This window comes from Synchiropus splendidus, chromosome 5 (assembly GCF_027744825.2).
Source record: "Synchiropus splendidus isolate RoL2022-P1 chromosome 5, RoL_Sspl_1.0, whole genome shotgun sequence".
NCBI lineage: Eukaryota > Metazoa > Chordata > Actinopteri > Syngnathiformes > Callionymidae > Synchiropus > Synchiropus splendidus.
Window position 1 is genome coordinate 29,018,766 of NC_071338.1, and position 23,832 is coordinate 29,042,597.

The window sequence follows — 23,832 nt, forward strand, 5'->3', positions numbered from 1 at the left end:
GAGAGGCCGGGGAAAGGGTTATAGCAATGAGCGGACCACACGAAAATAGTACGACAAACCTGTGTGTGTGTTGGGGGAGGGTATATTGCATACTACTGAGGGATTTCTTAGGATCAAAATGGGATATTTCCAAGATCAGGTGTGGAACATACAGCGTCCTTCAGCTCACCTTGTGATTGGCCGGTCCACTCGGGGAGGTGGATGTGTTGCTCCGCCATGAACTGTAGTGATACCTCGAGAGGAAGCCTCGCTGCAAGGGGTTAACGCCTGCTACACCCGCTGAGATCTGTGGGAGGAGGATCCGAGACCATGGAAATCATCTGTCAGCTGGAGATAGAACTGCAATACAGCTCCACCTGTATAGTGAGAAGGTGGCGCTCTCTCTCTGCAAAGACAAGAAGTTAACATCTCCGTTGGTTTGATGTCAGTAAAAAAAGAAATAATGTCCGAGTGGTTTGTGCTGCAGCCTCACCAAGATGGTTGACGGTTTGACTCCTGCATCAGCCTTTTGTTGTTTGTAGTCTGGTGCTTGTGTGGGTTTTCTCCAGGGTCTCTGGTTTCCTCCCACAGTCCAAAAACATTGATGACTCTCACTGCAGATGTGTGAGCATGAATGGTTGCTGGGCTGGAGGCACATGTCCTGAATTTCTGTGTTATTCAAGTCACATGGTTTTTACAGCGATAACAACCTTTGCAGCACTTCAGGCTCATACATATCCGTCCACTTCTTTTCTCCGGTTTATTGCCTTTTGGAGGTGTCAGGGGGGCGGAGTCTATCCCAGCCTAGTCCTTGTACTTTTTACCTTTGCGTATAGACGGTATGTTGTAGTTAAACTCAATTCAAGTTGATAACTTTTTTTTAATTTTATCTTGTTCATTTTTTATACCTATATCTTAACCCATAAAAAAAAATATATATATATAAATATATATATATATATATATATATATATATATATATATATATATATATATATATATATATATATATATATATATATATATATATATATATATATATATATAATGTTAAATCAGGATATTGCTTTTATTACTATGCTTTCGATCTGGCAGCCTTTTTTTCCCACCTGACACCTGTTCACTGTCAAAAACGTTTTCGCTTCTTCTCTCCGACACTTCACCCAGAGCTTGCTTCAGTAAACGCCTTATGTTTCCCGGACTCCAACATCCCCCTCGGGTGTTGCGAATCACATTTCTTTTACTTGTCGACAATAAATGGAATTTACATTTGAAAGGCCGGAGAGTGTTTTGTGATGCTTTGCTGCGCTCCATTTCCTTTAGCTGCAGGGGAACAGAGGGAGATGTAACTACTTTGCCGATGATTATGACAGTTCAGCCAGTCAGAGAGGACGATCGACTTCAATCCCGCTGAAATCTCCGGGAGAAGATTTGAACTGATGTCTTTAGTGGACGACGCAGGTGTTACGACGGATCTGCTTGATGTTGATGAGACATCAAGCCACATCTGCTTGAATGCTAACCTTTACACTGATGCTAAAGAGGGCAGAGGTCGCCAATGTTGCCAGTTACTTTGAAAAGGTAATCTGATTATTGATTACTACCTCAAAAAGTTACTTAATTACTTTACTGATTACTTGAATTTAAAAGTAACTAAGTTAGATTACAAGTTACTGAGGTTGAAGTTCTTGGGGGTCCAGTGTTTTTCCATGTTTGGGGTCATTTTTGTGAGCACAATCTCAGTTATATGAATATAGAGTCAATGTATTGCTTTGAAACACTCCAACTCACTACAGCGAAAATCACACACAAAAAGCAGCAAATATGAAAAACAAAACAAAGTGATATTTTGCCATTTATATAGTAAAATGTAGGGAAGGCCCCATTATTTTTATATTTTATTTTTGCCTTTTTTTAACCACAAGGCAGAAGTTAAGTCTCAGTGTGTCACGTCTCCTGTTGGGCACCTGGAGGCAGCAGTGGCACTTAAGTGGCTGCTGTTACTCACATGTACGCTGCGTCGAGCCGGAGGATCATTTTATTCCAGAGAAAATGCGACATCAGTACATCAGTACCATTACGTCCTGCACTTAAGACAAAAAATCTATAAAAATCTATCATAAGTGTCGTTCAACTTGACCTATCAAGAGGATTTTGAAAAACTGGTATATAGTTTTGAGTCAGCACTTTCGACATATTTGCGAGGCTACTTTATTTCGCTCTCTTTAACAAGTGATTTCTGCGCTTTGGTGGAACCTGCAAACCAGCCACGACTTTGGTAGTGGCTGTATTTTCAGCTAGAAACTTGCATCTCTCTCTCCACACGTCTGTTATTTACTGCAGTGTAGCCAGCAGCTTGGCACGTGAGCTGCCCGCGTGCTGAAAACGTGACTGGCGTGTCCCGCACATAACGTCATGCCCAACGACGCAGTTGTAGAAAGTGAATGTTAATATTTCGCTTCCCGACAATGACAACAATAGTAACACACAGTAAGGTTGTGATATACGAGTGACGCACTACTGGCATCACTGGATGTCACACACAAGGGCCAAAATTTCAAGCTGAAGAAAATGAACATGTATTTAACGTCTGTACTGTAAGTGGCATTTTAGTTCAAGCAGACGGTGAGTGTCTATTTGAATCATTGAAGGCTTATTTTAACGCAAGGCTTCTCTGTGGTTTGGAGACAGAAAATGTCCACCTCCAACTCTGACTCGCAACATAGTTTAGTTTTATTCTTGAAGCACAGACGTCCATCTGCTTTCCTATCTCTCCTCAAATTCCTCTTTAGCTGCATCATATTTATAGACATTCCCAGACTCATTCTTGTCCAGTAACATCTCCACTTGTCTGTCTTGGACTCGCGTCTTTGTAGCCCATGAACATGCTGCATTGATGATCGAGGTATTGAAATTTTGACATCAGATTTTTATGCATTTGCAGTGCTTACAGGCCAGATTCGGCCCCCGAGCCTGGGTTTGGCACATGCGATCTGAAGCCTCCAGCTGCATAGTATCATCCTGTTTCAGACAGCATTCCCATAATGCACTGCAGCAACATTATTTTAGGGCTTATTTCGCCAGTGTTGGGTGGACTTGTAGGCAAAGTCAGTTCTCTCTTACTTTGGCTGTTTAGACACTTGAAAGAATCTTGTTTATCATGTCGGTGATGACGCACATCTGCTGGCTAACAGCACCCAGGAGAACCTCTCTCCGAACAATGGCAGCCAATAAACGACTGAAAAAAAAACATGTTTACCTGTTCAGTTTTTATTCCAAACAAACTGAACATGAACTTCTGATTGATGTTTTCATACATATGAAGCACAGTACTGTGGGGGACATTGTACTTCTGCCCGTGACTCAAGAAAACCCAAGCAGTTTCTAAATGTTTGATTCACAGTTGTCTCAGAAATAATAATAAAAAAAGTGCTTTGACCAGGGACCAAAAATCCAAACTCGTAAACACGTAATGCTCCAGAGAGGGAACGTCCACAGGATTTGCTCCAACTCTGTTGGTCCTGAGAGTGGAGTAGAGAGACAGGTGTGGTGCTGTATGAGGACAGTGAGGGACACAAGACTCACACATCAGAACAAAGAGGAAGTGACACGTTCCTCCCCAGCGTCAGAATACCAATCCATCAAAAGTAAACACGTTTGTGAGTCAGACTCCGGGATGCTGAAGCAGCCTTCCATTGATCAACCATGAGCGATATCCACGTGCTGAGAGACGTTTCCCTGGTCGAGTGATGCAACCTCCCTCCTATTAGTCGGAGGGTCCCAGAGCATCAGCGGGGTTGGCTGCGTCTCCGTGAGAGCTCTGTAAGGAGACTCCGGGGAGCGGAGCACGCACTCGCTTCACAGCAGCACTTGTGCATGAGCTCACTCATGTGTTTGTGTTAATGTGTGTAATCACAGATATTGTATAATTCATCAATCCCTCATCCTGGATTACACTGGATTCCCGTTACGTGCGCAGCGCTGGTGCACGTCTCATGGCTGGGAAGCCTGGGGCTTCATTATGTTACCTGCATTAGAGCAATGAACGTAAATCTGCTCGAAACTAAAAGGCGGATGAATATTTAATGGCAGGTTTTAAACACTGCACTGCACTGCCTGGTCTCCTGTAACTGGCCCTCAGCGCTACAAACCCCACCGTGGTGCTGAAAATCCTGACCATTTTTCTAGGTGGAGATATTTTCTCGTTCCATTCTGAATGTCGCTCCTGCACTCTTTCATAAATCCACTCAGGTTCCATGAGACGGAGGCGGTGGGAGACCTGTGAACTGCCCTCCGTGTATCTCATCGCACCTTAACAACCAACTGCGCTGAACCATTGCACCAAACCGCCAACAGCCAGTCTTCACCGCTGTATGGTTTGTTGCCATGGTAACAGTGCAGCAAGTCCTGCCAGCGCTTATGTCTCTGGTTATGGCCGTCCATTTCCATTTGCAGACATTGATCACCATGCTGCTGGGATCAGGCTGGCACTCACGCAGAACGTCTGGGATGGACTCACCTGAGGCTTGGAAGACACTCCTGGAGCCTTCTTTAACCAATGCTCTGTCTCGACCTGGGAACTGGCCACATGGGATTCTCATCAGAAAAAGGACTGCTAGTCGTACTCTTAATAATATAAGCAAGATTCTTTCATGGTGCTGAATTATTTAACATTATTAAAATTTTACTGCCATTTTTTTTGTGTGTTTCACAAGCCATGCCTGTATATATATATATATGACAATAATAATAAAATAATAATAAAAATATTGTTCAATATTTCCTACCAATACAACCCTAGGTAGCTGGGATCGGCTCCAATAAACAGATTTCAAGTTTCCATTGGACGTCGCACGTGACGTTCCAAAAGACCAGTTTGGCTAGGATGATGATGTGCATGTGTGACAGTCGTAAGCTGCCATTGCTATTTAGTGTGGTATTGCTTGGTATATAAATTGTACGCCATGTGCCTACGACCATATAGAATATGCCAAGTAACATGATGAACTTTATAGAAGGTGTTTTTAATGTGTAATTTCAGGGATATGAGCCACTACTTTTTCCTTCCGGTCTGAACTCTGCAGCATATACAATAATGCAGCTAATATATGGATTTTTACAGGCTAAAGAGCATCATTCTGCCAAAATATTGAGCCTTGTCACATCAAACCGAAATCACACGCGTTGTATTGACCTTAAACAGCTCAAAATGTGTTGTTTTCGCCCGTGTGTCCGCAGCTCCACCCACAGAGCCGATCTCCTTAAGGACGTGAGATGAGAGGCAGCAGCTGAGACCAGCTGTGGTGTCGGAACTGAACAAGTGGGCGCTTTAATGTCAATAAAAGATGTGAGGAGTGAAAGATTCAAGCTCAGAACATTGCTGAGTTTGTTTCATGAGTCAGTCTCCATGCTGGACCCTATTTTCAAAACTATTTCAGAAGTAATCCTCATCCATTTTTAAGCACCACTGACCTTTCTACGGTGCAGGTAGCACCACTGCACCCGCGGCTTAGATATCAGTATCTTTGATGTATGATGAGCTTATGGATGAACAAGATCTATTTTCCTTCTTTACTTTAGTGGGTGTATATATATATATATATATATATATATATATATATATATATATGGGAGTTGGGGAAGAAGAAGGAATGGGGTGTAAACATGTTGAATCTGTTGTTGAGATATTCAGTTAAAATAAGACGTAAGTTTGCAAGTTGAATTTTGAAAGAAGATGGTATTTCAGTTGAATCAGTAATAGATTAAAAAAAAAAAAAAAAAAAAAGGAGCGCCACCTCATGGCTTAACCCGAACCCCAGCGGCCTTCTGTTGGACAGTCTGGTGACTGTGTCTCCAGTGTGTGGAAAGGCCACATGAAAGGAAACATTCGATTCAAGCCGAATGTCTCACCATGCACAGGGTCACTCCTTCACCAACGTGCTGATACTCAACGCCGTAGAATGTGGGAATGTAGCTGTACCACAGAATGAACTTGGGCTTTACCCGACTCATTAAGAAACATCTGCTGCACAAGGAAGCATCATCAAAGATGTCGGGGTCATCAGGTCAGGTGTCTCCCCCACACTCAGGTGACCCAAGTCCCATTACATTTTCCGTTCCATTAGCAAACCCACGCATGAGACGTCTTCAGCCGCCCTTTCTCTGCTCCTCTCTAGCGCCCCCCCCTCCCTCTAATAAATGTCTGTCCTGACACATTATTCTTTTGGATCTCTTGAGTCTATTGAGCACAAAATATATCAAATTTCACCGTCACATTTACACTGCACTCAGTTCTGAACACCGGTGACATGATGTGTGACAAGTCCTTCTCCACGGAGTCATGTGGCGCTCAACAAAGAGAAACAGAAATCCTTCTATCTTTTACCAAAAGCCTGGAAACACCCGTTGTTGTTGTTGATAATAATAATAATAATACTGTGGACGTCAGTTTGTTTTGAACCATTTTCTCATCACTTATCCAAGGACACAGACCTCCTCCAGCTCTTCTGCAGGAACACCAAGTCACCAAGGCAAGTCTTCTCTCCAGCGTGGTCCAGCAGCCAGAATGTCTTTGTACCGGTGCCGGGTTTATTGAACCAAATCATTATTCAGCTTTTTTTTTGTCCCTGACGCTGTCGGTCTCTACAGAAGAGGAGCGTCGTGTGAAGCGTTTGATGGTCTTTGATGATCATGAAGAATGAATATGGAGATGACTGAGGCGGGTGCAGATGGTCCTGGAGGCTCCGTGGGTGTGAAGGTGAGGCCACTGTCACCGTGATCTGTCCTGGGGTCCTGGAGTTTGGCGTCGACGGAGCTCATTCATGTCATTTTTGAATGAGAGTTTTGATTTGAAACAGCTTCGGTGTTTTCCTCAGTCGCGCTGTAAAGATGGGTGAGAAAGCCGTACAGATGCCAATGAGATTCATGGAAGCTGCAAACATGAAGAGGATAGATGATGGAGGGAGGAGCAAGTCAAGGTGGAGGAGGCTGACTTGCGCGACCATTTTGATCTCCTGTCAGAGAATCATGTTTTTATTTCAATCTTTACCCAGTGAGCCTTAAATATTCAACTTGTCTTGTTCCATTCTAATTCAATTTATTTTCAAGCTATAATTTAATTTAGAAAATTTTAAAACATTGGATTTTTATGTTTATTCTTTTTTCACATTATGATACTCTACATAAAGATATTGAATAATAACAAATGCAAAGACTTCAATGATATTATTGTGAACAGTTGGTCATCAGATCAGTGTCAATTCAGTCTGGCAAGTCGGTTGCCTGCAGGGAGTTTTAATGCCCAGTATTCAGTGACACAGTATCAGCGCAGTGTGTCACTGTGTCGAAACGCTTTGTGATGCCTCATTGCCCCATCACTACTGTTCAGACTAGACTCAATAAAGATAATCCTGACCTGTCTTTGAGTGTCATACATAGCGCCATGAGCTGGCCTTCTGGCTCAGCTCTGTCATCGGCTGATCCAAACTCTGGGGGGTTAGGGTTAGGGTTAGGGTTAGGGTTAGAGGGTTAGGGTTAGGGTTAAGGGTTAGGGTTAGGGTAAGGGTTCGGGGTTAGGGTTAGGGTTAGGGTTAGGGTTAGGGTTAGGGTTAGGGTAGGGTTAGGGTTAGGGTTAGGGTTAGGGTTAGGGTAGGGTTAGGGTTAGGGTTAGGGTTAGGGTTAGGGTAGGGTTAGGGTTAGGGTTAGGGTAGGGTTAGGGTTAGGGTTAGAGGGTTAGGGTAGGGTTAGGGTTAGGGTAGGGTTAGGGTTAGGGTTGGGGTTAGGGTTAGGGTTAGGGTTAGGGTTGGGGTTAGGGTTAGGGTTAGGGTTAGGGTTAGGGTTAGAGGGTTAGGGTAGGGTTAGGGTTAGGGTTAGGGTTAGGGTTAGGGTTGGGGTTAGGGTTAGGGTTAGGGTTAGGGTTAGGGTAGGGTTAGGGTTAGGGTTAGGGTAGGGTTAGGGTTAGGGTTAGAGGGTTAGGGTAGGGTTAGGGTTAGGGTAGGGTTAGGGTTAGGGTTGGGGTTAGGGTTAGGGTTAGGGTTAGGGTTGGGGTTAGGGTTAGGGTTAGGGTTAGGGTTAGGGTTAGAGGGTTAGGGTAGGGTTAGGGTTAGGGTTAGGGTTAGGGTTAGGGTTGGGGTTAGGGTTAGGGTTAGGGTTAGAGGGTTAGGGTAGGGTTAGGGTTAGGGTAGGGTTAGGGTTAGGGTTAGGGTTAGGGTTAGGGTTGGGGTTAGGGTTAGGGTTAGGGTTGGGGTTAGGGTTAGGGTTAGGGTTAGGGTTAGAGGGTTAGGGTAGGGTTAGGGTTAGGGTTAGGGTTAGGGTTAGGGTAGGGTTAGGGTTAGGGTTAGGGTTAGGGTTAGGGTTGGGGTTAGGGTTAGGGTTAGGGTTAGGGTTGGGGTTAGGGTTAGGGTTAGGGTTAGGGTTAGGGTTAGGGTTAGTGTTAGGGTTAGGGTTAGGGTTAGGGGTAGGGTTAGGGTTAGGGTTGGGGTTGGGGTTAGGGTTGGGGTTAGGGTTAGGGGTAGGGTTAGGGTTAGGGTTAGGGTTAGGGTTGGGGTTGGTGTTGGTGTTAGGGTTAGGGTTAGGGTTAGGAATCATCTCTGGGAGACAGCGAGGCTCTCCCAGAGATGATTCTTCAACAGTGATGTGTCACACTCCCTCAACACTCGCACTCTACTGAGAAATGAAGCAACAATCCTTCAGCCAACCAAACTAGCGCTGCACCCTGAAGAAGCCAGACCCAGCGGAAGGCGACGGTGAGGACAGACGCAGAGTGCTGCGGATTAGCGCAGAAGAATTAGCCTTCAGTGAACCGTATAAATGCGCGAAACTCATTTACACCCATAAGCTCTGCAAAGAATAATTACTTCAGGAGATTAAACGTGGTGTCAGGTAGTTGCCAGGACACATAATTATGAATTGTGAAATACTGTATGACGGATTTAGTATCGGGAATTAATTACGTTTGAGCGAGAGGCGCCGTTTCCACGAGGACAACAAAGCCAATAACAGCGTGAGGAATGCAAATGGGTTGCGTGCCAAGGATTGCCAGTTGACCCCCAGCAGTGGGCCATGAGTGGGAACATTTCTACATCGTAAGTAAAATAATAAAATCAAATAATAGAAGTCGCTGATAAATAAATAAACGACAAACCAGGGCTGTCCACAAACTCCTCAGTCTGTGAAAAAAAAAAGCTGTGAAAAAGTAAAAAAGAGATTTAACTATTATATATAACCAGGTGCCAGATAGTGACAAACATGAAAGGTTTCCTTCCTGCTGGACTCTGAGGAGGTCAGCCATTCCGATGACCAGGAGCGAGTTGGAGTGAGGTGACACCGACGCGTTGAGCTGAGCTTGAATGCTTCAATAGACACGGAACACCATGCAACAATCGAGTCTGACCCGGAAAAAAATCGCACAGTGTGAATGAAACTGAAACTGGGAACGTGAGAGCCAGTTTCCGTGACGTGCCAAGTGAAAGGATTTTATTTTGCTGAGGACGTCCAACGTCCAAATCTAAATCTCTTCAGTCTGTAAACATGACTGAGCGTTGAAAGTCCTATTGTGACGTTGGCTTCATGAGTCATCCATTTGAGAACCGTAATTTTGGCTTCTACGTTGTGCTCAGGGTATTGATCACCACCTGTTTGTCCACCATTGAAGCAAGCAACCAACCTGGAAAAATATAGATTCCATTTGTGCTCCAACTATCAGCGAATCAATACTTCAAAGGCCAGTGACGGAGAGTGAAGATTCCACGGTGAAGGAGGAGGTCGGCCAAGCCTCTTAGTGAGTCTCCGCCAGTCAATTACTGCTCGGTGAGTCCCGGCTGCAATTGTTTCCCCAGCAACGTCGCGGACAACACCAGAGGAAAAAGAGGAATTTCCACCTCTCTTCTGTCGCTGGAAGGTTTCCATGACTGAAGAAGGAGAGCAAAGCGTGTAAAAAGTCGTGTGAGTTTTCCGAAACAAAGGTCCACTGGAGAGCGATAATGAGCCGAACCTCCAGGGAGACGATCAGGAGACTTGACGCGGCGACATCGCTCTGAAGCATTTGCTGTTTGAAGAGACTTTTCTCACCTTCCTCCTGTTCCAGCAGGTGACCAACTCCGGCTCATTGATTCCGGCAGTGGTCTATTAATTTAGCGGGAAGCGCTGGCAGGAGCAGGCTCCTTATGGATTTTCCTTTCGCTCCAGAAACCCTTTTGCTTTGTCAAGAAACGTGGCTAGTTTAATACGTCTCTCGCTGAAAGGCCGAACATCTCGTATTCATCTTTGTCCCAAACAAACCTGGAAACAAGTCACAGTGCAACTCCACTTCCCCTCCCTTTTTTTGACGGATGCAAGTCCCAATTATTCCCTTCTTCACCAACCTCTTTCACATGAGGTTCGCTGACGTCGATCGACAGACTTTGAATGGAGACGAGCCTTTGTTTGTTCGGAGAAATCTAGCAATCTGAAATTACAGCCTGTCATCAGGTTGTGAGTCGGCTGTGGCATCAGCGTGGAGTCGTCTGGCGTCCGCTCCCAGTCACAGCGCCGACATGCTCTCATGTGCTGTGTGTTGAGTCCTTCTGAGAACAGACAACGTGGATCGGACATCAGGCGCCAGCTGCGACGTGAAGGCTGACCCCTGGCCACTGCTGAACACTGCACCTCCCCCCATTGTTCTGTGGACCATTTGTGAAGCAAACCAGTCATTTTTGAGGTTCAACTTTGCTTCGCTGATGGCGTGGAATTATCCTGCAGGAGAATCAATGGATGAATAAATGTGTTCACAACAGAGATTTTTGGATGAATTTTGACGAACAGTATTTTTAAAAAGTAGATTTGAAAGTGAGGCGAATAAATATAATAACAACAACAACAACAGCTATTCTTATTATTATCATTATTAGTATTGTTATTATTATATTGCCATTATTATTGCTTGTCATCAGGTTGCAAATTATTATTATTCACAATAAAAATAAAAATAAAAATGTCCTTATTATTATGTTTTATTGTTGCTAGTATTATTAGTATTATATTGTTATTATTAATAAAATATAAAATAATATAATAATACTATTATTGTACCGGGAAGAGCTGGAGGAGGTTTGCGCGGACCGGGAAGTTTGGGCTTCCCTGCTCCGAATGCTGCCTCCGCGACCTGTTATTGTGTATTATTATTGTTGTTTTCTGAAGTTCTACTGCCAAGAATCGGTATAAATATACATAATATGAATGACGATGTCACACCGCAGGCCGCAGGAATATTGCTCAGGTTTCGCTCCAGAAAAAAAACAATGAGTCACGTGTCACGTCAGCGTATTTACATGAGTCAAAACCACGTGACGTCACGATGACGGTGCGGAGATTCTCTTCCTCACTCAGTCAGGCAGTTTTAGTTTAGCTAGTCTAAGCGGGATATGACAAGTGAGCTAATGTCTACATAAGAAAACTCCAAGTTTAGTCGGTGTATTTCGCCTTCAGCCCAACACGTTTCTGTAGCTTGGTCCTGGTCCTCACCTGGTCCAACAAGCTCACAAATGCCAACATAGATATTGTTTGACATGTGCATACATTGTGGGTAGTAAATGTGAAAAAATAAATCTCATTTTACAAACCTTGTGCCTTCAATTTGTGGCGTCAACGGAGATGATGAAACACTGTAACTTGATTAAACATCGCACACCAAACGCCGGAGCTGATCTGCGCGATGCTGCATTTGTTTGTTTTACGCTAATATTCATTTGCATATTCATTTTTCTTCAGAGGAAGCTAATGATGAGAGCAGAGCTGGTCCACTCGCACACAGCAGCTGCATCTTTCAACTTATTTCTGGGCCGTATCGGAGCCCCGAACCGCGGAGGGCTTTCAAGGCCCCAACATGTGCTTGTTGGGGTTGTTGATCCGTCCCGCAAGTGTTGGCTTGTCCTGTCGTCACGAGCATCATGGTTTACCCTCAGAGTTCTATCGCCTGTGAAGTGTGTAGGCCTCCCCCATGCGTGGCTGTGCGTTGGCATGGAAACAGGAATGGCATTGTGGAACGCCTATTGAATATCTCCACCCCCCCAGTCTCCGTTAAAGACGAATGATGCTGTTCAGGGTGTTCATGTTAGAAAGCATTTGACTTCCATCTGCTTTCTTCAGGCCGAAATGTTTTTCAAAATATTGAACAGAAGAATTGCTGAGAAATGGTGGTGTTGAGATCCCTGACATAGGAGCAACACGACATCATGCTGCCGCCTAGTGGTGAGAACAGGGTGGTGAAGCAAAAACCCTCAGGCGGAAGAGGGGAATTTCATCCATGGTGGGATTCATATTAGCTTATTCCTGACATCTAGTGTCGGAAGGGGTCAATCACAATTGGGTCTACTGGGTCACTGCAACATTATCCATTCATTGTTTGTTTCTCTATTTAAACAATTGACTGGGAATGATGGGATTTAAAAAAAAAAAAAAGAAAGAAAAGACAAAGTCGAGCGAGAATTTCTCACATTTACTTTTATTGTAAAGGTGATATTATTCCAAAATATTAACATGTTAGAGGAACTGAAGAAAAGAATGTGGCAAATACATCTACAAAACATATACACAAGACTTTGGTAAGAATCTAAGGACACGTTCATATCAAAAAATTCCACTGCAAAATAACGCTAAAAACCATTCGTGGGGCTTCTAAATGTACAACAATATTTCCGGGTAGAAATTCAACAGAGCGTTCAGTGTCCTTCGAAAACAACCAAATGATTGAAATCCATATAAAACACTGGAATGGCTGGACACCTGTGCTTTGAAAGGCTTTAATACACTGTACTACTAAAGGATACCACAATATTGAACAGGATTCTTGTTATTAAATCGACTCATATTTAAGATTCACCACGACACGTTTACGATCACCCTGCGAGAGTGTCGGAGCAGGTCCGGCCAAACATACCAGATTCAGCTCGATAAATCCAGACTGGTCCTAGGAACTTCCCCTTGAAATTTCTTGGTTCTAGATTTCATCAACTTGATTCAAGTACGTGCCGTCTCGGCTCTCGCCGAGCGCGTCGGCTCTTCCAGGGATGGCATGGCGCGTCGTGTCGTGACCCTCGGTTAGCAAGTCAACCCCTCCACCCCCCCGCCCCCTGCCCCTCCAACCCTGCCCGCCGCGGAGCCTCCATGCCGACCTAGCAGGGGTGCACGTTACAAGCCCTGATCTCCTTTCTGTCTTTGCAGCTGGACAGCTGAGTAGTTTTTGACTTTTGTTTGACCGTCATGAGCCGCTCCTGAATCCCTCCGCCGCACATCTTGGTACATTCCGTCCAGCTCGACCACGGCCTCATTTTACAGCCTGGAAGATAGTGAGGAGAGAGAAGCAGAAGTGAAGATGGTTTATTTTATTTTATTTTATTTTTGTGTGTCACCATTGTTATCTGAATGATAAAGCTGACACACACCATATTTCCAATATTATTATTATTACTCGTATTAATATTACTAATCAAAATTATATAACAACAACAATAATAATAATCATATGATTATTATAATCATATAATAATAATAATAATATTACTAATAATAATAATGACGTTGTTGTTATTATTACATCATTTCATTATTATTTTATTAAAATATATTTTGAATTAATCTGTGGTGATGTAATAACATGTTTTTACCCCTTTATTTAGATACATGTACAATTCACCTCATCAAAATTAATGTAATAATCCATAAATAAAATATCGTCCAAGTGGCGGCGCTCATATCTAAAATGAGAATAAAATATTTATTTTTCTTTTTGTAAATAAGATAAAAATCTGGGACCTTACCAGCTCCCTCCCATTGATACTGACATTATTTTTCGTTAAAAGTAAGCATTACACTTGCCATGTATACAAGAAGAAAAACATGACATTACTTGATGGAATGGAATTATGTTGGATTAAATTATTTGCAGAAAGACTGACCCTTTATTCCACAGACCTTCCTCTTCCATTGAAACAAAAAGCGATGACATTTTTAGAGAAAGAAATAAAACCCCAAAACACCATCCTGAACAAAATGACCAAAGGCCTGTCATGTATGTTTCATTGTAATTCCAATATTACCCTCTGTAAGACAAGCTTCAACAGATAGGGGCCACTCTGGAACCCCTGTCTGACGCGCCCCTGGTGATACTTCATGACAAGCACAACCATGGCAGGTTGCTCCTCCTGCTGCTGCATGGACCTACCTGGATGCTCAGCAGCAATTTCGCTCCGTCCCAGTTTGCTTCTCCTCTTTTCGCGCTGCTCTTTGCGGCGTCTCTTCTCGTCGCTGTTGGCTTGCCCTCGGCTGCACTTCCTAATCTTGCACTTCTTCCGTTGGATGGTTTCGGGACAGTGGTCCCCTCCGAACTGGGGCTCCAGCTTGACCATGCGTGTCCGGATGGTGTGGCCCTTGCCGCAGGACTTGTTGCACTCAGACCACTCGCTCCACTCGGACATGACACAGTTGACGGCTGGGGAGAAAGACACGGTGGGAGAAAAAAAATCAGAACCGGACTCAAGTGCGTAAGTGTTTTTTGGAACACAAAAAAGGAAACTGCTGAGACTGAAGCAGAAAGAAGGCTCGGTTTTCTGGTTCGGTCGGACAGAATGTGATGACAATGATGTGAAGTCAAAGTAAGAGCATCCTGATGGCTGCAGGACTCTCAGCCTGTTTCCAGTGACCGGTGCAACAAAACAAAGTGCTTTCCACTCTTGCGTCACTGTGGCTGAGGAGAGGGCAAAAAAGGAAACATCTGCTCACAGAATATGGGAAAGTGGGTGCCAAAGAGGATTTCTAGCAAGAAGCGTGAGAAGACTGTGTGAATAGAGTGACGCCAGTTCCAGTCACTTCAGTCACCATCTTTTGCTACCTCTGAAAATAGAACTTTTACCAGGCAACATGTCCTCATAAAGAGCATCTGACAGTCTACACCACTCTTATTTTGATAACCACCACAATGGAGCCAAGAAAATAGGAAACCAACCCATTTTCCTGTTAAAGTAATGAAGTCATTTTCTTTCTTTTATTCATTGTAGAACATCAATAGTCACCCATTTTAGTTCTTCTGGATTATATAAGAAAACAGATTTGTTTTATTCATTTATCTATTTTGTTTTGTTTTTGAACTGTAAACTGAGTCACTACTCATATTTTTTTGTAGATTTTAGTTTCAATGGTGAAATTCCAATGACCAGAAAATACACTGACCCAAATTCCAGACAGTTGACTCCACCATCATGGACCAAAATACATGAACACTCTCGGATCTCTTAGGACAACCTTGCATTCAGTCGATAAGGTATGAGATACTCCAGTCAATCGGAACGTGTTTGTTAACTTGACATACCCAGGCCATGGTGAACATGATGAGCAATACCAAGTTCAGGCTTTTATCTGCGTGGAGCTTCTGCATCTGCATCTCATGTGCATCTTACAGTCCATATTTTGCTGACAAATATTGGAATTTAAATAATAACTTATAAACTCAATGAACTATGGCATGAAGATGGTTTATTGTTTTGCATCATGATATTTATTTCAAGATAAATAATTCATATTATAGTCTTTGGAAAAGGATAGGTTATAGTCCAACATGGTCAAAAAAAAAAGTCAGAAAAACAAGATAAAAACAACACAAACCGTTGGACAAAATAACCTTCTGAGTAGGAAATAATGAATTTGGTTGATGTAAAAACACCATCTTATTCATGAGTATTATTGTTATTATTATTATGAAGAAAAAAAAAAATATATATATATATAAAAATAACATGATACTTTATTTATTTATTCTATCTTTGCTAAACTTGGCCACAGAGTTTGGCGTGTTACTTACGACATTCCGGTAACATGCATTTCTCCACCTGGTCCAACTCTTCTGTACAATCTCCCAGCTCCACCGGAGACTTGAGCATTCGCTGACGGGTCCTGAGACCTTTGCCACATGTGACACTGCAGTCGCTCCAGTCGGACCAGAGCGTCAGCATGCAAGGGATCGTGTCTGCCACAGAAGAAAAGAAGGGGACTCAATGATGGAACTGAAGGGCACTTGAAGGACAGGCGCAGCCACTTACGACACTCTGGCATCATGCACTTCTCCACCTCCAACACCTCAGCTCCACAAATGGAACCATCAGCAGGAGGCATTTTCACCATGCGCTCCCGCCGCCTCATGCCAAGTCCACACGTGGCACTGCACAGGTCCCACTCACCCCACTCTGTTACCAGGCAGCTGCTGGGAGCTGAGACCAAGACGTGTTATGACACAGCCAGACTGGCAGCGTCGATCATGAGGGGAAACTCACTGCACTCTTCGTTGACAACGCAGTCTTCTGTTTCCTCCGTAGGCACGTTGCAGATGGAGCCGTCGTCAGGAAACTGCTTGACGTAACGCTCCCGGGAGCGTGTGCCGGGCCCGCAGGACACGCTGCACGGAGACCAGGTGATCCACTCTGACATCATGCAGGTGGAGGCATCTGAAGAGGCAGACAAATTCTTCAAACCCTGGAAGTGTCCCAACCTCCTGTTGCTGCCATGGTAACCACCAAGCTACTTCAAGAAGTGGAGGCTCTACTCTTAGTCTCAGGATGACGGAGACAAGTGGGAGAAGAGTTGCTGGAACGACAGCCTGGCTCGAACGCATCATATCAAATGACCTGGTTGGCCTGTCCAACAGGGGGCACCACCCAAACCATACTGTCACAAGGAGATGAAATGAAAGTCCAGCGCCAAAGCCATTTCCCACGTGGCCTCGCTCAACTCAAAGAAACATAAATGACCCGTGGTTCTTCAGTGGCTCTGGTCCCAGCAGTCTGGGCTGACCGTGTCCTGCTCAAGGACAGACGGACAGCCAGGAGTGAACTCTTACTCAACTTCCCTTCTGAGGACTGAAGACTGAGGTACAAAAGAAAAAAAACACTATCAATATTTAACACAACCTTCTTCCAGCCAACTTAATTCATGCAAGTCACTATGAAAGATTTTCCCTCCACCCGTGTCAGGACTTCTTTGATCAGAAAATGTTGATTTATTTGGGGCCTATCCATATTATTTATCACTCACTGAAGGAGATATGTTTACTAACATTGATTTCTGATTCGATCACATGGATTGACTATGATTTTTTTATATCCGTTTTTATATACCTCTTAAAGGAGGTAAAAAAAACCTTTTAATTTGATGTAAGAGTCTCTAGAATCTCTAGAGACTTTGCTGTGTCTGTGAAATGTTTACATATTGGCCACTTGTAGCGGGACTCTTAGACCACGCCGGACGTCTTCCTAAGTTTCACACAGTCACACGTCATCGGTTGTTGCGCTCGGCAATGACAGGCAGTGATCGGTGGCCGATCGATTGGAGCATCCCTAATGTTGAGTACTCCATTAAAAACCATGTCACCCTGCTGCCAGTCGGCTGTGACTGAGCGAGAAGTGGGGTCACCTCACTCAAAAGACCATCGGAATAAATGCATGATCTGGGTCTGTGGGAGAGAGCGTGGCAAAGCAGCGCTGATAAAAGCTACTTGTTAATGCCGGACCTCCAGGGAGATGAATTAGTTATATACATACTCCAAAGGTGTGACCTTGAGTTTCTCACCCTCGTCGCTGCACCCAGGCCCCATGCACGGCTCAAAGTCCTGCGTGTGAGGACAGGGGACACTCAGGTCCAACTGGGCCTTCAGCATCCTCTGTCTCATCCGCTTGCCCTTCTCGCAAGTGGCTGAACTGCAGGCCGACCACGGGGACCAGTTGGAGTAGATGCAGGTCTCTGGAGTATCATCTGGAGGGTGAGGAGACACTGGGGATGCTGAGATGACCTTCAGTGATTGACTGCATGGGGTGCAGGACACGTACCTTCCTCTTTCTCCTCCTGGGCGATATCCGCCACAATGTCATCCACATTGTCCGGCACAATGTTGCACTGTTCACCCTGCAGCAACACAGGCACACATTTTTTTTTTTTTTTTGGCACCTCAGAGAAGGGCAGAGGAAAAACCTCCAAACTACTGGGTTGATAAAGCGAGACCAGCGGCAAGCAAGTCCCTGGAACTGCCTCTAGGTGGCACTATCGAGCTGCCTTTCTGCCCTCACTGCTTCTTGAGTCTCCTGCTCATCATTCACAAGTTTAGATTTTAAAGAAACATTCTATCTGTTCCACCACGTTCACCGTTCAATGCACTTGGGCAAGAGAACCACTTGAGATTTCAGGGGTGGGTGAAGTCTGAATGTGCATGAGTCCATGTGCTCCTCAATGAATAAGGTCACAGAGTTGAACCTCTTCTGAACTCAGATGTGCTGGCTACATTCCACAAAACTTCAATCGATTTTTTTTTTTTTTACAGATACAGACAGGAAAAACTGCTGTTTGGCTTCATGTTTTTTTTTTCCACATTCATGACAACCTCTGTTCTGACAGTTTAAAGGCCAACAAAGCTAATCTAGCTTAGAACACAATAAATATTTCAGACCCTTCAGGGTTCGCCGAGTCTTACATTTGGTTTCATCTGATACGAGGGAAACAGAGCGGCCACAATGCAAATCTTTGATCTGGAGAACAGAGATGGCGAAAATGTTGGGCCAACTAACCCTTAATAGTTCCGGTTCATTTCAACAAAATATCTTGAAGACAACCTGTTTTCATTTGTAAAATCCTTGGGAGACAATGGAACGGATTTAAGCACAGTTTACTAAAACATGTGCAAACTCCTTGCTGAAACAGAAGTGTGAAGCTAACACACCAGTTAGCACACGTCAAACATGTAAAATAGCGAGTGTGCTCCAGTTACTACTTTAGCGGTGCTAGCTTGTTAAGAGTTAGCAAGCCTTTTTTATGTGCAATTGATTGATTTGGCGTGTTCTGAACTGTGCCAACACATTCTCACTCCACCCAACAACGCCAACGGTTGTATGTGCCCAATGTTAACACCAAAGCCAAACCAAAGCCTTCCGAACAGCACTGTGACGCAACAGGCTTTTCATTTGAGTCGCGCGTTTCTTCTCCTGCCGCATGGCTTGACGTTCAAAATCAGTGGCCAGGGCTTCGACCGTCAGCCCTCATTCTTACGGTACTTGTGATGTTACTTATACGGTAGAGTACCTCTGTGTCATCCTGGCAATATGCTATGGTTTACAGGGTTGAAGATGTGTTGATTTCACTTCTGAATTTAGGTGGTTTGCTTTAACTTCTGTTGCTCCAATCCCAGTTTATTACTCTCCCTTTAGCTGTCAGGTCCGGACCTCGCAGGCAGACAGGTCCTAAATATTTAACGCAACTTTCTTCAGGCCGAAATAATTCATACAAGCCATTGTGAAGCTCACAATTAATCCATATTTTCTGTGCTGAAACGAAAAACAAAAAGATCCTTGAACCTCATCTTTCTATTTTAATTTCAGCTCAGAAATAAATTAAATATTTCGAGGCTATCAATATTATTTACTTAAAAACATGCCGTCTCTTCAAACTTGCCTTTTTTTCCAGCATGAACCATCAAAACTCCAAATGAATGTGCATCAACTCCGCTAAAGTATGGTGTTCGTGTCTCCATCTCCAACTGCACGACTCATTTGGAATGACAAGAATCAAGCAAAAACAAACAACCTTTCGGGCAATGCGCTCGACGACCACCCTGGCCACCGGGGTGATGGCGCCCCCCTCAGGATCGTAGAAGGGGCTTTGAGGATGGTCCAAACTTGTCAAGGGGCGGATCTTATCCTGAGGCGAAGATGGTTTGTTGGGAGACTAAATAGAAACAGAACAAAAAAAGTGAATCAACATTTGATCCTGAAAGAAAAGACCATGTTGAGGCACAATATTGGAAGCCAAAAATAAAAGTTAGAAGAAGGACACCTCCCATCAGAAGGTCCCCACGGGTTTGTACGTTCGGCGCTCCTGTGAGTCTGCAGTAAAGGTCTACCAGCAGGGGGCTTATGGAGGCACCAGCGCCCGAGGCTGTCTGGAGCAGACCACCACCTCATTTCTCACCCCCCACTGAGGCCGACCAGGGCAGAAAACAGAGTAAGCATTTGTGACGGAGAGAGGGAGATGGGGTGAGGAATAATGAGTGGACCCCAATTATGTGATACAGTAATACTAATGGGGCGAGTGAGCCGGTCTCATTATGCCGCTACAAGCATGTCCCTCGAACCACCATGGAGGTGACACCCAAAGTCACGCTCCAAAATAGCACCTGTGCCTCCGACTCTGTGTCTCAGCCGGTGGCTTCATGGGTCACTCATTTCAATTATGCTGACGTACAAAGACAATTTTCACCAGAAGAAGAGGGTTTTATAAGGACTTTGACAGGTTTAAATTCAAGGGTAGATCTCTGTCCTTTAGTGGCAAGGCACAGGTCTGAGAGCAAACTTGGACAAATTGCTGCACGGGTGCAACATGGATCCCTCTGACTGGAGCAACCGCAAGGTCAGTAGATAAAATGATTTTCCCTCTACATAAACATCATGTCTTTTTCACATTCAAAACGTTGAATTGTGGCATTTCATCCGTTCCACTCACTTAGAGTGACCTTCCATGTTGTGGCGAGGTGCCAAACTAAATCAATAATAATAGAGACTGAATGAAACTAATAATATTATATAATAATTTTTCAAGGAAACACACTCTGACACACGATTTTGGGGGGAAAGATGATAAACCCACTGATGCCTTTTCAAGTGTAATGACACACAAGGTATCCGACGGACTTAGAGAGGAGTTTCAAGCATAGGTGGAAGATAAGAATGTAACAATACGAACGTCAGCACCAGCATCTCTATACGGTTGATTTTACTGGACCACCACAATTCCCGGGCCAGAAATAAAGACCCTGCTCTCAGTTGGTTTCCGTCACACAAGGAACCTCTCTTCATCCACAGCTACATTTGCCTGGTTCTATTAACAAGGTTCTAGTTCAGTTAGACAATGCTACTTCTCGGCCAAATTCATCCTGCATCACAACATATCTTTCCACTGCTATGTGGACAGCTTTACCATAGATACATGGTCGTCTTGAATCAAAACTAATGTATCCTGAATGTTCAAAATGTTTACTTGTTTTCAAAGCTTCGACTGTTGCAGACCATTATGGACCAGAAGTATCGATTATCTTAACCCTGCAGTAAGCTCAGTTTAGACGCCCCCCTTGCCCTCACCACGTCACTCTAGGGGTCATGAATTATAGGTGTTAAGGGCAGGGTTTTCCAACCCTTTTTAAGCTGTGGCACATTTCATTCATTGAAAAGATCCTGAGGCACACCACCAAAGGAACCTCAAAGTGCAATTGCGCTTTGTCTCTACCGACACTCGGCTATTTTGGCATGATATCTGCAGAAACAAATTCAAGAAAATATATTTGTTAGTCTCCAGAATGGGGTGAGTAATATGGCAAAAATGATATCATGACTTATTGATCTATTTTTTTCAATGACTGTTAAGATTTTTTGCGCTTTTCTCTCTAATTTTTCAAATTCTAATTTGGGAAATTTCCAGAAAAATCTTTAACATTCTTTGCCTCAGCAAACAATAGCAACAAACATAGCAACAATGATTCTCACTTCACATTTCTTTCATGCATTTCTTTGGTTCTGCATTTGGTTTTGAGCCAACTTTTAATCAACAAAGCAAACTTTGATGGTCTACAAGTGTCAATAAAGCTTTGAAGTGAGACATCACCTTAGCTGTTAGCTCTGTTAGCTCAGTTAGCTATGGGTTGCAGACGGTCATTGGCGTCACAGGTCCGACATGGAAGACCATTCATCGAGTGTGTAGTCAAGTTGGAGACACATTAGGTTTAAAAACAACTATAAGTTGTGCATTTGACCGACTTCTTCGCTGTGAGTGTGTGTGGGATGAGCTAACGCATTACCATAGATCTATAGTGTACAGAAAGAATGTGAATGAATCCATGTATCTCCTCATGTTGGTAGATAAACACGTTCTAATTGTTCATGAGTTAATGCCATATATCTCCGGACAAATCAAGTGTCCTACAGCCTGACGGTCTCACACCGGTTAAAAACACTGGATTATCTTGTCGTATAGTAACTAGAGAGGGATGATTCAGATGAAGGTGACCTGTTTCTGAGAAGCAGAAGTGAAGGCAAAAACAGGAAAGCCACTCTGGCCAGTGGTGACGATATTGTGGGTAAGTGTTGCAGTATTTTCCCATCTATACATTATGCACAACTCTCCTATATCAATTAAACCAATGGCAGGACTGTAATATGAGAAGCTAAGCTAACATGAAAAGCATTAAACCGACTTGCATTTAACGCTAGATTTATTCATACACTGGTTTCTATTTAGGAACGTGTGTTATCACTGAAGTCATGAGGGAGGAGTGTAAGCATGCAAATGAAGTTCACAAGAATGTGTTGGTGTGTATGCAGCGTGAGAATGACTTGTACTTGGTTTTGTTTTCGAGAGGCGATTGTTTCTTCTAGCTGCTAAATTATGCAAGAAAGTCTAGTTTGCTTGAGTCAGCGCCCATCAAACCACAGATGTGACAGATCACCACACAAAAGCCAAAGGTATAGCTGCGTGTTGCTGCACCAGGGTGAAGAAGACTTTCAAGACTGGAAAAGGAGCTCTGCGGTTGTGGTGACATTGAAATGATGCAGCCTGGCAGCGAGCGAAGAGGTGAGACAGGAGCGAGGAGACATGCAGGGGAAAAGGTGACATGATAACAGGGTCAAAGAGTGAATGTGAAGGGAAGACTCCGCGGGTGATGAGTGTGAACGGAAGGTTATTCAGGAGGTGAAGGGAGGAGAGAACACGGTTTAGAAAATGGCTGTAATCACTTTGACATCGCAGGTTCGAAACTCAAAACAGAGACGATTCTCATTTTTGGTGTGTTTCTCGTGTCACGCTAAGAGTCTGTTCGGAGGATGCGGGGGAAAGTGAAAATTTATACGGCATGGTGCTGACTTTAGAAGAACAAATATCAAGATTTACATCTAATACAAAGGGTTTTCATCTGTCTTGAATACAAACCTCCCCTTCACTCACTGAAGGTGTCGAGGACTTGACAGCAGGCAGGTGTCTGCTGCGATGGAGTTTTTCAGTGTCATTTTTTTAAGCTAATTTCGTGTCTTATAACTTTTCACGTTCTTGTGAGGTCAAACACAGTACTGTACACTCTGAACTGATGCGTTCAATGTGTAGCAGACCTGTAACATTCCCACCATAGGAGCTGAGAAAGTGCAAGAAAGAAATACTCATATGGATTTTTTTTTTCCAATGCTGTCGGAATGACTCCCATGAAGGTATAAGGACACATTCCTAAAGGCGATAACACCATCTAATGGAGGTAACCGCTCAGCTCGTGAGATGTTTTCTTCCCCCCAATAACACATTCTCAAATGAGCTTATTGAGAAGGAGTGGAATGGTGCTACAGGGGGAAACGTTTCCTGGGTGGTTTTATTCCAGCAAACTGGGTTTCACAAAACATTTCCCAAATATTTCTCGGCAAGGTTTGGTTAATGAAAGTGATGAGCCGCTAGCGTGGACAATTGATATAAAAGCCAAAAAGGAAATGAAATTCACCTAACACTGAATTCCTATTATAATAAGACTATAATGGTTTGCGGTAATGAAAACAATTAAGCAAACCAAAATTGCAAAGCTAACCAAATATCCATGACAAAAATTCACTTGAAAAAAACCTCTGAATCATAGAAGACAAGCAACTTCACACCAATAGTAGTTCTGGTTGTTGCATGCGTGCGACATTGCATTGCATCGCAATGCAACATTTCTTTTTAACCTTCAACAAATGACCGGGTTTCCACCAGGAAATTTTGAAACACTTTGAAGCAGAGGGAAAAGTTTTCACATTCACTGGATTGGTGACAAAAAAAGCAGTT

At 43.7% G+C, this 23,832-nt stretch overlaps 1 protein-coding gene across 1 annotated transcript in view; it reads right to left on the reverse strand.

The window, feature by feature from the left end:
* Window positions 1-12,475: 12,475 nt before the first annotated feature.
* The window catches only part of spon1a (spondin 1a), a 101,887-nt gene continuing 90,530 nt past the window's right edge, over window positions 12,476-23,832 (reverse strand). The window contains exons 11-18 of the mRNA XM_053866006.1: window positions 19,570-19,710; window positions 17,826-17,901; window positions 17,569-17,751; window positions 16,278-16,448; window positions 16,047-16,214; window positions 15,809-15,973; window positions 14,177-14,443; window positions 12,476-13,291 (exon numbers count right to left, since the gene is read on the reverse strand). Of these exons, the coding sequence (XP_053721981.1) occupies window positions 13,128-13,291; window positions 14,177-14,443; window positions 15,809-15,973; window positions 16,047-16,214; window positions 16,278-16,448; window positions 17,569-17,751; window positions 17,826-17,901; window positions 19,570-19,710 (1,335 nt within the window). The 3' untranslated portion in view covers window positions 12,476-13,127. The remainder of the gene's footprint in view (window positions 13,292-14,176; window positions 14,444-15,808; window positions 15,974-16,046; window positions 16,215-16,277; window positions 16,449-17,568; window positions 17,752-17,825; window positions 17,902-19,569; window positions 19,711-23,832) is intronic.